Here is a 15,793-nt window from a genome sequence, read left to right as displayed (position 1 = left end):
TTCTTTTTTCTTTTTTTTGTGAAAATTTTAAAAATCTTAACTGAATTACAGATATCTTGATGCATGCTCAGTAATCCGGGTAAGAAAATCAAAGAAGGTTGAATCAGTTCATCTGGATTCAACGTTTATTGGCAGATACGTTTCATCGCTCAACTGACATCTTCAGTCCAAACCGACTGCAGGTATCCCCACCCCTTATAAACAATACAGTACAATACAGTGCCTAACGACCCCACCTTTAGCAATAGGACCACCCATAACACTGACCAAGTAAGTCTGCTCCTGAAACTATGTCTTCGGTCCATGTATTTCACATACAAGGGGCAGTACTATAGGCAGGGGCATTGGTGTGCTATGGGTTCTCCAATCTCACCTGTAGTGGCCAACTTGTATACGGAAGAAGTAGAAAAGTGGGCTCTGATGTCCCATCCAGGGACGCCACCTAGCCATTGGTTCAGATTAGTGGACGACGCCTGGGTTAAATTTCAATCTCAGAATGTACCACGTGTCACCAACCACATTAACTCTGTGGACAACCACATCAACTTCACCAGGGAGGATGTGAAAAATGACAGGTTAGCCTCCTTACACTGGGAAATTGCAGTTGGTGATGGGGGACACTTGATTGTTGATGTTTACCGCAAACCAACACATACTGACCAGTACTTCAGGTTTGACTCTCATGATCATCCACTGGAGCACAAACTAGGAGTCATCAGGCCGCTGTACCACCGAGCTGACCGCGTCCCCACTGACACAGGGGAGAAAGGCAAGGGGAGAAAGCCCACATTAAACAGGCCCTGGTTAAGCCTGGTTATCCTGACTAGGCGTTTGTCAAAGCCAGGAAGACGTCCAGACAGTGCACCAGCCGACCGAAGGGAGAAGGACAACAGCTGCCTGAGTGTAAACCAGTGGGGATTCCGTTATGTGTGGTGGGAGAGTCGGGACAGACTCGTATTTTCCAAACACCGCGTCTCAGTTGTTTTCAAACCCCAAAACACGCTGCGCTAGACGCTCCCAAGGATCGGATCCCCTGGTACAAACAGAGCAATATAGGGTACGCTGTGAAGTGCCAGAAGGATTGCGGTGACTTGCACATCGGACACACTAAACAGACGCTGGCCAAAGACTGGCACAACACAGGAGAGCTAACACGTTAGGCCAGGACTCCGCAGTCTGCCCCCATCTACAGGCCAGTGGCCACTCTTTCAGGGAGGAGGACGTGCACGTCCTTGCTGGGGAGGAATGATGATTTGAATGGGGAGTCAAAGAGGCCATCTATGTGAAGAGGGAACGACCATCCCTGAACCGGGGGGTGGGGGGGTGGGGGGGTTCTAAGAGTACATCCGACACCATCTTACAATGCTGTGAGTGCAACTATTCCCCAACCCTCTGTGAATAGTACACATGGCCATGGAAACTCTAGTTAATGGGCACACCCATACCTGATCATGAAACCGGTCGTTGGTTGCAACAATCCCTAATCTTCTGTGAATAGTACACATGAGCAATGGTCACACCTATATTTGCATATGAAACTGGTGGTTGGTTTGGGTCGTTAGGCATTGCAGTGTACTGTATAGTTTGTAAGGGGTGGGGGTACCTGCAGTCCGTTTAGACTGAAGCTGTCACTTAGTTGAGTGATGAAACATATCTGTCAATAAACGTTGTATCCAGATGAACTGATTCAACCTTCTTTGAATTACAGATTTTTTTTTTTGCTGCAACAAGCTAGGCCAATACGTTCCCACTTTTCACTTTTTTTTGCCCTCCCGCTCCGCCCCCTCTGCCGGTCCGGGGAGGGCTGCTGACCACCACATGCCTGCACATACATGTGGAGTCGCCAGCCGCTTCTTTTCACCTGACAGTGAGAAGTTTCGCTAGGGGGACGTAGCGCGTGTTAGGATCACGCGAGTCCCCCCAGTTCCCCCTCCCTACGAATAGACGACCCGACCGACCAGAGGAGGCGCTAGTGCAGCGACCAGGACGCATACCCCCATCCATGCTTCCCACCCGCAGATACGGCCAGTTGTGACTGTAGGGACGCCCGACCAAGCCGGAGGTAACACGGAGATTCGAACCGGCGATCCCCGTGTTGGTAGGCAACGGAATAGACCGCTACGCCACCTAGACGCCCAGACCTTCCCACATTTCTGAAGCAGTAAGGGTACTCAATGCATCTGGGTGGCCTCTGCTTTCGTTCATCAGCAGTAGGTTATGGAAGCTGTGTGGTTTACCTGTGTAGTACGCGTGTCTGTGTGTGTTTCTGCAGGCGGACAGAAGACTGGTGTGCACGTTGATTTGCGAAAAGTATTCATAATTGTTGCTTCCAGCTCGTGCATGGGTAATATTCAAGACTGTGGTCTGTTCAAAAAAGGGCGTCTTTACTGAACGAGGGCCGTATTTCTAATGCTATTCATATGCCATGTGTTACACTGGTTCAGAGTTGGAGTGTCCTTCTGTTGGAGCGGCTGCAGATCACACGTTCAGAGCATGCACAGATCCAAGTTTTTTTTTTGCATAACATAGCATACACTAAAGCATTAGCGAGATGAGCTCATTTGAGGGGGTTTGTTTTCCCCACATCCCCGTACCGTCCTTATTTCCCCCGACGGACTGAAATGATTCACAGAAGATTCAGTTGAATTTATTGTCATTAAATACAACGTGCAGGCACATGCGTTAAAACGAGGTGAGGGAGAATGCATGAAATAATACAATGATGAATAATCAAAAATACACGCACACAAGGGAGTCCGGGTAGCGCGGCGGTCTATTCCGTTGGTATCAACGCGGGGGTTGCTGGTTCGAATCCCCGCGTTACCTCGAGCGTCCCTACAGACACAATTGGCCGTTTCTGCGGCTGTGAAGCCGGATGTGGGTATGTGTCCTGGTCGCTGCACTAGCGCCTCTTCTGGTCGGTGGGGGCGCCTGTTTGGGGGGAGTGAGTGAGTGAGGGAATAGTGTGATCTCCCACGCGCTACGTCCCCCTGGCGAAACTCCTCACTGTCAGGTGAAAAGAAGCGGCTGGTGACTCCACATGGACCGGAGGAGGCATGAGGTAGTCTGCAGCCCTCCCCGGATCGGCAGGGGGTGGAGCAGAGATCGGGAGGGCTCGGAGAGCGGGGTGATTGGCCAGGTACAATTAGGAAGAAAAAGGGGGGGGGGGATAAAAAAATTCATGCAAACAACAGAACGGAACAATAATAGAAATGAATGAATGAGACATTGTCTTCCATCATACATCTGATTACTGACAAGTGCGTAATTGGTATGAGCAGGAGCAAAGCAGATCACTAAGTCGTCAAAAATTAAGTCAGTTAAAAAAAACATCAAAAGCTTGTCTGCTGTGTGTGTGGGTAAGTTAGTGTTGTAAACATTCCCGATGAAGGATCTTTTATTCATAGACGATTTGGGGCATTAGCGCTTGTTTGTATAGTTTGCTATTTGTGCCGGGACTTTTGCCCACCGGAGATGACAAGTGTGCTTTAGGCAATGAAACGTGTTACACTCACAAACAAACCTGAAAAGTGCTGTGATCAGTCCCCCGCTTTCTATATTTTTCATGCAGACAATGGGAAATATATCCCATGAAACAGCGAAGGGAATGCTGTAGGGCATTTGATCCCCCAGGATCAGTTCCTCCAGTAATACATTCATCAAACAGGTTTTTTTTCTTCAACAAAACATCCTCGCTGTATTATCAAATCTTGCAGGGGGCTGTGATGTGAGCATTTGCTTTGACAGCTTTTTTTTGGGGGGGGGGGCAGACAGTGGGGAAAGTCAAAGCAAAGCACCTTTTCATCAGAGGAAGTACAGCTATTTGGTCTGTAAAGCAAGTCAGGGTTTCACTTTCAAGTTGTGCCCTGGCATCTCTATAGTCTTCTGGAGGATGTGGGCCGGAAAAGCCCAAAGCAAACCATCTATCTATCGTGCAGCCCAGACAGCCTGCAAACTGAAGCAAATACCGTGGTGATTTTTTAATACATCACAAGCATACACCCATAAACTCTCTCTCTCTCTTTCTTTCTCTTTCCTTCTCTCTCTCTCTGACACACACACACAAATACGCATTGCCCTGACAAATACTCATCTGGTTGCAAACAAACAAACAAACAAACAAACAAACAAACAAACAAACAAACAAACAAACAAACAAACCAACAAACAAACCAACAGACCCACAGCAGTCTCTGCCAAACCATCTGCTATTTTTTTTCTCACCCATAATACTCAAGTATTCACTTTTTAAAGGATTCTCTTATCCCTAGTCTCACTGTATGTGTCTGTGTGTGCGTGCACACGTGTGCATGTGTATGCATATCTGTGTGTGTGCGTCCGTATATGTGCATGTGTGTGTGTGTGTGTGTGTGTGTGTGTGTTTGTATGTGTGTGTGTGTGTGTATTGCATCATATGTGGTTGTCTTGGCTAGGAGGGATGTCATAATTGAATAGAGCCTCTTGAATTAGAACATTCTCTATGTCAGTCTAGTCTTGTGTGTGTGTGTGTGTGCGTGTGTTTGTGTGTGTGCGTGCGTGCGTGCATGTGCATGTGTGTGTGCATGTCTGTTAATCTGATTTCTAGTGTATAATATTTGTAGATCTGTAAGGCAACATAACTTAGTCATAATCGAATTCAAAATTAAGGATGGCACTTAATTAATTAAGGTCAGCATTTATCAAACTATCTAAGCTGTGAAGTGTTTCATTGATGTGTCTGTGGCATATGAGACCTCTATGCCTTTTTCCAAATAATGGGCTCAGGAAGATCTGAGGCATGATTGAGATGGCTTGGACATGTGTGGAGGAGAGATGCTGGGTATATTGGGAGAAGGATGCTGACATATGGAGCCACCAGGGATGGGTAAAAGAGGAAGGCCAAAGAGGAGGTTTAGGGATGTGGTGAGGGAGGACATGCAGGTGGCTGGTGTAACAGAGGAAGATGCAAAGGACAGGAAGAAATGGAAACGGATGATCTGCTGTGGTGACCCCTAACCGGAGCAGCTGAAAGTAGTAGTAGTAGTAGTAGTAGTAGTAGTAGTAGTAGTAGTAGTAGTAGTAGTAGCAGTAGTAGCAGTAGTAGCAGTAGCAATAGGGCTCAGAAAGATCTGAGCCTATTATTTGACTTAATCCCATACCTTACTGGCTTGCAAAAAAAACGTGCAGGACACAATCAAATCCTCACCACTTGATGGAACACACACTATCTTTGCTTTGCTATCAAGCCATTATACCACTGACTCTCTGGGAAAAATCGTCAAATTAAGGTCATCAATAGAAATTTGACTTGTGCGGAGTACAATGGCAACACAGCAAATGCAATAGCATCTATTTAAGTATCTGACCTAATGCAAAATCTGTAAGAAAAAAAAGAGTTTCTCCACTCTGTAGACATGGTCTTCACCCTCACCTTCCAGACATTGTACACCATGTTCACTGAATTGTAGCCCCAGGCTGTCAGCGCCACAAATCTCTCGATATCTGGTTCATTGTCGCCCCCTAGTGTTCTTTAATGATACAACGCTATGATTCATTCATTCATTTGAGGGGATTACGCCTGTAAAAAAAAACCCAACCTAATCATAACCACACAGTGGCAAATAATTCCACAACAAAACGTCATCAGTGATGGATATAAATGTCCAATAGTGCACTGTATATTAAACATGTATATTGCAATCTTTCTACAAATATATTCCTCTGCAATGTTGGCTATATCTCCGCTTGTTGCACTTTTTGTTTGCACCCTTTATACGTTGTTGCTGATATATAAAACCCTTTTGCACATTTTAATACCCCTTTTATTTTATGCTGATATATATTATACAACCAATTTTGTTATTTCAACAGTTTTGTCTACTCGCTGGGATTGCGGAAGGAGAGCGGAACCAATTGCAGCCTTTTAGATTTTCCACTCGGCATATTTTTGTAAACGTGCCATTTTCCTCCCCCCACCAAAATCGGCAGTCCGGCAACTGCAGAGCACTTTAATATTCAGGTACTTTGTCACACGCATGTAAATATTCTTGTTTACGCTCACATTTTGAAATATGCGCCACACTGAATTTTTAAAAAAAATCTGAAGATGACATGGACACTTTCTACCGCCTACTCCAACGTCGTCGGCTTGCTAACGGCAGTGTTAGCCACTTCATTTCCTTAATGACAGCAATCATAATTTTCCTAAAAACAAGTTGGGCGTCTAAGGTGAAGTTACAATGAATTGTCTGTTAGCTAGCTAGCCATGCCGCGTAGCAAGATTTGCATCATAGCAGCTAACAAATGGTGCCATCCCCGTGATTTAAAGCGCCTGACGCTTACGTCATTACTGCGTAGGCCCTACTTATTGGAAATAATAACACAAACAACGACACATTTATTGTTCGCTGGCTCATTCTAGCATTAAAAAAATTGCCCCAGTTTTGACGAAAACCATGCCGAATCAGGATACTTTACATGGATTGTGTTAGTTAAGAAGAATATGGCTCATACTTCCAGTCACCAATCAGTGACATCCTCTCATGTGTCTGTTGTTTGCACCTCTTCCTTTAGTTTGGTTCATGGAGTTTGCTGAGCTCATTAAGACCCCCAGGGTTGATGGGGTTGTCCTCCATCGGCCCTTCATGCCAACTGTGGAGGGGACCCTGTGCCTGACTGGTCATCACTTGATCCTCTCCTCCAGACAGGACAACACAGAGGAGCTCTGGCTACTACACGCCAACATTGATGCCATAGAGAAGAGGTGATGTATCAGTGGCTTTTACTACAATAATCCTCGATTGTTTTTCATGGAGTGCATTTATTAGTATCTTATTTAATAACTTCCGTTTTGGATGCCTTATTATTGTATATCCTTTAGTATGAATAAATAGATTCATGGATACCTCTGCATTGTGTGACATTGAAATTAAACCCTTGAATATCTAATGAAGCTAATTAAGGCAGCAGCAGAGCAAGTGAAATCACATTTAATAAAGAGGGAAGTGCTGGGAAAGAAAAGAAAGATGGATGGATGGGAATTGCAGTTGTTTAATAGATAATTAGCCAAGGGAGAAATGGAAATTTGACATTGAGCAGGATTTTTGCCTCCACTTTTGGTAGAATTGTAGTTTATTGAAGGTGAAACACACTTGGCAAAATTTTTTTTGCCTTTTTTATCATTTATCTGTAATGGCTGTCACACCATTAGCAATATTTCAATTCAGCGATTTCATTCATTCACCCAGTTTACTTAAAAAAGGCAAATGTCCAACCTGCTGCAATTGCCTCCTCTACTCTACCAGCCTCAGCATCCAATGTTCATCATTTCTTTTAGGTTTGTGGGATCTCTGGGCACAATTATAGTGAAATGCAAAGACCTAAGAGTGATCCAGCTGGATATTCCTGGCATGGATGAATGTCTCAACATCGCCAGCTCTATTGAAGTAAGCGAAGTGCTAAATGCACAACACGGATAACTTTACTTTTTCAGAAATTATATGATCCCAAGATGCAAACAGGCTCAATAAACTGATCCGCAAGGCCGGTGACGTTGAGGGGTGGAACTGGATTCTCTGGTGGAAGTATCTGAGAGGAGGGTGCTGTTGAAATTACGTACCACCGTGGACAATGTCTCCCACCCACTCCATGACATGCTGGTTGGGCACAGGAGTACTTTTAATAATAGACTCATTCTGCCAAAAAGCACCACAGTGCGCCACAGGAGGACATTGCTGCCTGTGGCCATCAAACTTTACAATTCCTCCCTCAGACTCAGACTGTCAGACACTCTGAGTTAATGGTCATTGGATTGGCCCTGTCGAGTTTTGTTTGTGCTGCTTGTTGTGTGCTGCGGTAGTGCAGTATAGATAGGGTCTTATGTGCACCTTGCTTGTTGATATATTTTGTTCTTATTTCTATTTCTTATTTATCTTTTATTTCTGTTTGTTTCTGTTTCTGTTTCTATTTTCTTATCTTGTATCTTGTTAGTTATTAGAGCGTGAGTGTCTGTAATAGAACTCAATTTCCCCTCGGGGATAAATAAAGTATTCTGAAAAATCATTCTGTGACCATTTTTAAAGGCTGCTTGTCTCGTAATGTCAAATGAAAGTTGTTTAATTAATATTTTACTTGCCTGTGTTTCCAAAGGCTCTATCTACACTTGATTCAGTCTCCCTGATGTACCCTTTCTTCTACCGGCCAATGTTTGAGGTCATTGAGGACGGCTGGGACTCTTTTCTTTCAGAGGATGCCTTCAAATGCTTGGAGTCTATGGTATTGACATGAGCAAATAAGACTGCATAGATTATTGGGAGGTTGTGCAAATTTTTCTCTTTAATCAAACCCATCTCTTCACTCAGACGGATGAGTGGAGACTTAGCGAGGTTAACAAGGACTTTGGTGTGTGCCCGTCGTATCCCCCTCTGGTGACTGTGCCCAAAGACGTTGATGATGATATGCTAAGGAAACTAGCGACCTTCCGTCATGGCGGCCGCTTCCCTGTCCTCAGCTACTACCACAAGAAGAATGGCATGGTAAGTACATCATGAGAAATGTAATGTTAAGAAGCTGATGTCCTCAGAGTTGTTTTTACAGTGTTTTTTTCTTATTATTATTCATTATGTGCATATAAATATGCTAGTGGCCAGCTGTATTGTAATGTCATTGGTAGGGATGGGTACCGAAATCCGGTATTAATTAGAGAAATTAAGAAAATAAATTTCCTATTTATTGAGGCTACATATATGTTATCTTGCACCTTTTATCTCATCAACTCCGTTTCTAATTTGTAATAAGATTGAGACATTTCTCTATGATGCATTTTCACTATTCCCAATCCAGAAGAGAGATCTCTCTTGGAGCCGGTTGTATGTGCGAGCCAAGGGGTGGGACCAGCTCTCTCTGCCTCTCTCTCACACGCAGACCCACAGAGCCTGCTCTTAGTGACAATGGTGGAGAGAGAACTAAACGATCAAAAGTCTGGCTGTACTTCACTAGAGTCAATGCTGACAATGCTTGTTGCCACAAGTGCAACAAATCTTTTGCATGTAAGGGCGGAAACTCAAGCAGTCTTTCAAAACGTCTAGCAAAAGTGCATCAAGTACAGGTAGAGAAATGCAGTTTTTGACTGCCTAGCTCATAGTTCATCTCTCGTTGCCCCATCCACCTGAGGTATGTTATGTATGCTAGCAGCCTAGAGCCCACACAGAGTTAACGAAATTATACAAACATGGGTTAATGATTAAAAGTAATGCTCTGTCCAGACATGAGAAAATAAAGCAAATGTTAATTCTGTTATTAATTTTTTTTTTCTCTTAAAAAAGATAACAAAAAGAACCAATAAGAGTGCCGTTAAAGTACCAGATCGATAAGCAGTATCAGTAAGAGTAGTAGTACCATTAAAATCTTAACGATACTCGTCCCTAGTCATTGGTTTCAAAAGTGTGGTTATTGTTTATTTGTTGTTCCAAAGGAATGAGAATTTGTAAATTGTTATCAGGGAGTGATAATTGCAGGTTCTTTAATTCTCCCCCAAACCACTGCTACCCTCAGGTGATAATGCGTGCAGGGCAGCCTCTAACAGGCACCAATGGACGACGTTGCAAAGAGGACGAGAAGCTCATCAATGCTACTCTGCGGCCTGGCAAGCGGGGCTACATCATTGACACACGCACGATCAGTGTGGCCCAGCAGGCCAAGGCTCGTGGCGGAGGTTTCGAGTCTGAGGCAAACTACCCTCAGTGGAGGAGGATCCACAAAGCCATCGAGAGGTGCGCTGTCACTGATGTTGTGTTAAAAAAAACCCAAATTAATGATTAATCCTCCCACTGTGTAATGATGTCATGTTGATGTCATACTGGCCTTAAGCAATACACAGAACCACTGCCGTTCTATGTGAGCACCGTTAACGTTTTACTATGAGGATCAATAATCACATTATATTAAGCTCTTTAGCCCATATTCATAAAATCTGGCTGCCAGGAATTGGTAATACCATAGTGGTGGGCATTTTCCTCTCCATAAAATGGGATTCACACACTCAAGATTGCTGTGGCATAGATTTTGTGTGGCACATTGCTGTTACTGCCAAGTTTTATGAATCTGGGCCATAGAATTTGGAAATTATAAAAACACTCCAGTCAGCAATCTAGTGTTCTGGTACTTTATTTTGCATTATTTGCACGGGATATGACTTTTTTTTACCTTTGTCAATTAGAATGTATTATTTTTATCATATGTATTTCATATCAGTTGTCAGATAATCTGTAAATAAGAAGTCACATTAAAAACCTGTTCTCATTTTCCATACTGGCCTCTAAAAATGACCCCATATGTCTGCATTTTCACTAATATGCCCTGAGTTAGGTTTTAAACATACAACCTCCCCATTTGCAGCATTTGACACCTTTATTTATCACTTATTTTCCAAATGGGCATTCTGTCATTTCCAGGTCTAATATCCTCCAAGAGAGCCTGATTAAGTTGGTGGAGGCATGCAACGACCAGTCCCACAACATGGACCGCTGGCTAAGCAAGCTGGAGGCCTCTAACTGGCAGACCCATGTCAAGGAGATCCTCACAACCGCCTGTCTGGCTGCACAGTGCATTGATCGGTCAGGAGTACCAATTTGGATGCTTGCTTGAACATTTACACATCATGCTGTCATTGTCATGTTACATCACATTAGCAGTTCAGCACAGCCATCCAAAGTCAGATACTATGCCTGAAAAGGGACGATCTGTTGCACTTACTCTCTAGTGCACTATATAGTGTGAAAGGATTTTCTATGACACAAACATAATTCACAAGTAATTTGTCTCTGAGAACTTCTTATCTTAGAAGGTATAATGTATTTGATTAAAACGTCCTTGTTTAAACAGATTTATTTATCTGCATCTCAATTTTTAACATTTCATAGCAGGTGGCCCTCTGAAACATTTTTGAATGCGCTTATTTTTTTCCTCTCTCTTTCAGGGAGGGGGCATCAGTGCTCGTTCATGGCACTGAAGGGGCAGACTCCACCCTGCAGGTAACCTCTCTGGCACAGATCATCCTGGACCCAACCTGCAGGACCATCAGGGGTTTCCAAGGCCTGGTGGAACGCGAGTGGCTTCAGGTGAGCTCTCAATCTCTGTCCTTTTCTCATCTTTGAAAAATGCCCAGAAATATTTTTTTCATTGGGGGTGTGTGTCTTCTAACAGACAAGAAAGGGGGAGCGGTTGATTGGAATCAGAATTTCTCACTGATCAGTGATTGCAGGAACATTTATTCTCTTTTGTGTGTGTCTGTGAAAAAAGAACTTGGACATGTAAACATTCAGGACATTCAGCAGTACTGTTGGATGATTTATTACAGAAAATTTGTGTATTATCATATTTGTTCAAAATGTCGAGACAAGCCATATATTTAAGTTTTTCGACTCAGAAAACAATTAAATTTTCCATTTACTCTTTAATTGTTGTTCACTTAATGAAGACTTTATAGAGGTTAGTTTTTCTGTTTTGCAGATATTACTGAGAATTTGAGGTTGACTGAACAATTCTGTTGCTGTGAAAAGCATTATTATTTACACCCCAATCCCACAGGGGATCAGAGGGTGCTGACATAAGCCTTTCCTGACTAAAAATGAACAGGGTGTTTACAATTTATGACTAAAGCAGCGCTCAGATGGCAGGGACATTATACATTTCTTACTTCACCTGGTTTCACATTCACAAAGTTACTATGCATAGGTGTGTTGACGGAGGATCTATGGCCAGGTCCTATGACTAAGTCAATTTCATTATGACCTAAGAAGCAAACTACTCTCAGATATATGCCTTCCCTTGTAGGAAAGATACAGGGTCTTTCTTTTCCCTTCTTGACCCCTACCACCTCTGTGATCCCCCACCCCACCCAGGCAGGCCACCCATTCCAGCAGCGCTGTGCCCAGTCAGCCTACTCCAACAGCAAGCCTCGCCAAGAGGCCCCTGTCTTCCTCCTCTTTTTGGACTGTGTGTGGCAGATCCTACGCCAATTCCCCTGTTCCTTTGAATTCAATGAGCAGTTCCTGGTGCAGCTTTTTGAACATGCCTATGCTTCCCAATTTGGCACCTTCATGGGCAATAGTGCTGCAGAAAGGTCAGTTTGAACATGTTTTGCTTCCTGTCAAGGATTGTCAGCAATATGTTAACTGTTTTTCAGTGAGTTGTATATCAACATGCACACCACAACCACAGCCTTTACTGCCACAGTACAGCAACTGTGTATTATTTTGATTTTTGTTTTCTTCTTGTCCATTCCTTTAGATTTTTCTTGAAAATCCATGCAATGAAAATCAGCAAAGCACCAGTCACAAGCTCACTTCCCTAAGGTTTAAGTGATAAGGAAGCACCTTTTTTAAGTTAGCATATACGTAGCTCTCCTCTGCCTGTTTTAGGGCCAAGCTGCATCTGCCTGAGAAGACCGTGTCCCTTTGGTCGTGGATGAACCGGCCCCAGGAGTTGGAGCGCCTGTCCAACCCGCTCTACGAGGCCAACAGTCTAGTCATCTGGCCCTCTGTGGCCCCTCAGAGCCTGCTGCTATGGGAAGGTAGGAAACCTTATCAGAGGCAAGTGCTTGAGCGGTATGCCATGTTGGTGAGAAAGCAGCGTCATACGGTTATGACAGTTGCTTGAAGTTGTGACATTGTGATAAGCAAGATTCTGCAACAGGATCTGTTTAACACTGATAAATAATAACAACAGTCAGTTGGGACCCCGTTGAGAGGCTCATACTGTGGTACTGGAGGAATGCTGTTGCCTTTTTCAGCACATAAGTGTAAAAATATTCAATTCATTTCAGACCTTGTTTTGATGAATAAACAGCTTTTTAAATTTGTACCCCATACTTTTACTTTCATCCTTGAAATGATGAGTGAGATGTGTATTTCAGGTAATAAATACATAAATTAAGGCTTGCCTGCTTCCAAATTAGGGTAATTGCATTCTGACAATATTTTGAGTCACGTTTTAACTGACTTTAGACGAAATAACCCAGAGTTGAGTTTGGAATTTTGGACAAATGATTGATTGGGACAGATATGTTACTGATTTGCTCCTCTTCTGTTTAATTATTTGTGGTAAATTGCCCTTAGGTATGCTAGGTATGTGTGTGTGTGTGTGTGTGTGTGTGTGTGTGTGTGTGTGTGTGTGTGTGTGTGTGTGTGTGTGTGTGTGTGTGTGTGTGTGTGTCGGCCCTGTGTGTTGGCCTGGTGGCCTGTCCAGGGTGTCTCCCCGCCTGCCACCCAATGACTGCTGGGATAGGCTCCAGCATCCCCGCGACCCTGAGCGCAGGATAGTAGTTCGGATAATGTTAAGTTCAAGTAGTTCGGATAATGGATGGATGGGTGGATGGACAGCTCAGTATTTTAGCGGTAGATTTAGATGCATAACAGTTTCACCAGAGGGGGGCATCAGCGAGCCAATTCATGTACATCACTCCTTGCGAGAAGCTGGCCGCCTGATATCTTTACAATATCCCATAAAGACAAGTAGCTCATATAGTCCGCATATAATCCAGTGATTTAATAGAAAGTACTGTACTGTCTATTTAAGAATTTACTTGAATCACTGGATTATTTTGCTCCTTATTTGTTGAGCATTTTTCCTACCGTTGAGTGTTTCTTTTAACAAAGTTAAAGTCTGCATATATTAAGTCTCTGTTAGCACTGTGCTCTGGGCCATCCTGGAGCTTTCAGGACAGCTTTAATCCCCAATGGAGTGCTGTCATGCAAGTCCTTATCAGAAAGGTCGCTTGTTCATTGAGCGATAAAGGAGGTGGAGATTCACCTAAAACTCTCTGCTGCAGAGCTTTCTGTAAAGGTTGAATGGTGCTTAGAATTGGCAATCTAGGAATCTACCTAAATGTTCATGGTGACTTTCAAATTTGACCCGCTGCTTGTAAGGGGACATCATCATTTCGAAAGATGGGAACACTGCCTGCATCATAGGGTGCGCCTGGTGCCGTAAAATGGCCTCCTGTTGCTTGGCTGTTACCTGGCCATGCAGAGCAATCACTGGACCTAATGACTCCCACCAGATGGTTACCCCTGATATTACAGATCCCCTGCCATGCTCAACAGTCGCTTGCAGACATTCTGGCTTGAAGGCATCTCTGGGTTATTTTACTGTTTTACACAGCTCAATGCTCCTTGAACCAGGTCATGCATTTTTATGTGTTGTCCTTAGATACAAGTCATTTCCATATGGCATCCCTGCAATAAATACCAGATTTCTGAAGCTCACCATATACAGGTTCACTTTAAGAGTGTGTCGCAAAGGTTTTGATTCTCAAGATTTAGTGATTTTTTTTTTAATTTCTTTTTTATTTTTAATGGTTTTTGATAGAGACACCTTTCCTTACCATTGTTTTTGCCGTCTTTATGATAGATGCTCTTGCATGTTGGGCATTAATTGTATGGTTTGCTTCATGAACCAATGAAATTTTAGGTATATATGTGTCTTCTTTCTGACTTTTGTTAAAGATAAGATAAGATAAGATACTCTATTGTCATTGTGTACACATAACAAAATTTCATTTGGTGACTCTCAGACCAGCAACCTTAGACAAGGTAAATGATAAAAAAAAAAAAACCAATATAAAAACAAGGACAAACAACATTAAGTATAAATAAGTGAGGTAGAAAAAATGATGATAAGACAATAAAAGATAGCAGCGGCTTTTAAAGTTCAAAATAGTGCATGGGGTTATTGCACATAGTTGTCCATATTGCAGCGGCTTTAGTACCAGTTAGTCCTCAGCAGGTATAGGCAGATGTGTGTGTGTGTGTGTGTGTGGGGGGGGGTGATGGAGGCTACAGCTCTGGGGAAGAAGCTGTTCCTCAGCCTGTTAGTCTGGGTTTTGATGGTGCGGTATCTTTTCCCTGATGGCAAGGGAACAAACAGACTGTGACCTGGGTGTGTCACATCTTTGCTGATGTTGCTTGATACATACTGCTTATTGGCATCAAACCAAACATGGTTCATTTGTGATTTGCATCTTTCAAAATTAGATGCACATCTACGGTCAGTTTTTTTTCTCATTGCTGTAGTTGCATATGACAAAAATCACAATAACTGCTGCTCTCCCATACAATCAACATTTAGTTTCATTAAGGGATAAATCAATAACGCCCGCCCTCTATTACATTTATTATGCAATACATCATTATAAATTACTGCAGATTTGTCAGCTAGCAATATTGAAGCTTGGGATTTGCTTGAAAATGCCAAAATTATCCTCAAATATTTATGATTACTTTAATATTACCTCACTGAGCAGATGCTTTTATCCTAAGTGGAAAAGAGAGTCAGCAGTTATATTCATGTGTCAACCTACAAGCATCTTACAGCCCCGAATAATAATCATTTAGCCATGTTGTGTTAATGGCGTCAAACTTTTTACAGGGGCCACAGTATGCATGTGCTCATATGACCACTTTACTCTCGTCTGTTTTTTAGCACATATGCATTTCCAGCATCGCACAGATGACTTCATTGGCCCATCAATGACGCCATTGCCTACACTGTGGTCTTATTATAGATGACCAAGAAGGGGTTTCCACTGACACCCATGACGGTGCTCAGGTGGCAGATGAAGGCTGCCAGTAGCTGGTCAACGCCAGTTATAAGTTAGCAGCCATATGACAGCTATTCTTGGACCTGTAGCCCAAGTCTGTGTGGGAACTGATGTGCTCTCAGAGTAGATATGAAGGAAAGTGTGTGAATCCCATGGCAAATTTTTATTAAGCATGTTTTACAAACTAAGGACGACAGGGCTTGATAAATATTACAC

At 43.1% G+C, this 15,793-nt stretch overlaps 1 protein-coding gene across 2 annotated transcripts in view; it reads left to right on the top strand.

Annotated features, from left to right (window-relative positions):
• The first annotated feature begins 5,950 nt into the window (after nucleotides 1-5,950).
• The window catches only part of mtmr9 (myotubularin related protein 9), a 29,467-nt gene continuing 19,624 nt past the window's right edge, over nucleotides 5,951-15,793 (top strand). For both annotated transcript variants that reach the window (XM_056294344.1, XM_056294343.1), the window contains exons 1-10: nucleotides 5,951-5,998; nucleotides 6,553-6,742; nucleotides 7,316-7,424; nucleotides 8,128-8,253; nucleotides 8,340-8,513; nucleotides 9,532-9,749; nucleotides 10,431-10,592; nucleotides 10,955-11,096; nucleotides 11,880-12,100; nucleotides 12,399-12,550. In XM_056294344.1, the coding sequence (XP_056150319.1) occupies nucleotides 6,561-6,742; nucleotides 7,316-7,424; nucleotides 8,128-8,253; nucleotides 8,340-8,513; nucleotides 9,532-9,749; nucleotides 10,431-10,592; nucleotides 10,955-11,096; nucleotides 11,880-12,100; nucleotides 12,399-12,550 (1,486 nt within the window). In that variant the 5' untranslated portion in view covers nucleotides 5,951-5,998; nucleotides 6,553-6,560. The remainder of the gene's footprint in view (nucleotides 5,999-6,552; nucleotides 6,743-7,315; nucleotides 7,425-8,127; nucleotides 8,254-8,339; nucleotides 8,514-9,531; nucleotides 9,750-10,430; nucleotides 10,593-10,954; nucleotides 11,097-11,879; nucleotides 12,101-12,398; nucleotides 12,551-15,793) is intronic.

Source organism: Lampris incognitus, chromosome 15 (assembly GCF_029633865.1).
Source record: "Lampris incognitus isolate fLamInc1 chromosome 15, fLamInc1.hap2, whole genome shotgun sequence".
In the NCBI taxonomy this organism is placed as follows: Eukaryota; Metazoa; Chordata; class Actinopteri; order Lampriformes; family Lampridae; genus Lampris; species Lampris incognitus.
This window is presented reverse-complemented; position numbering and strand designations above follow the sequence as displayed.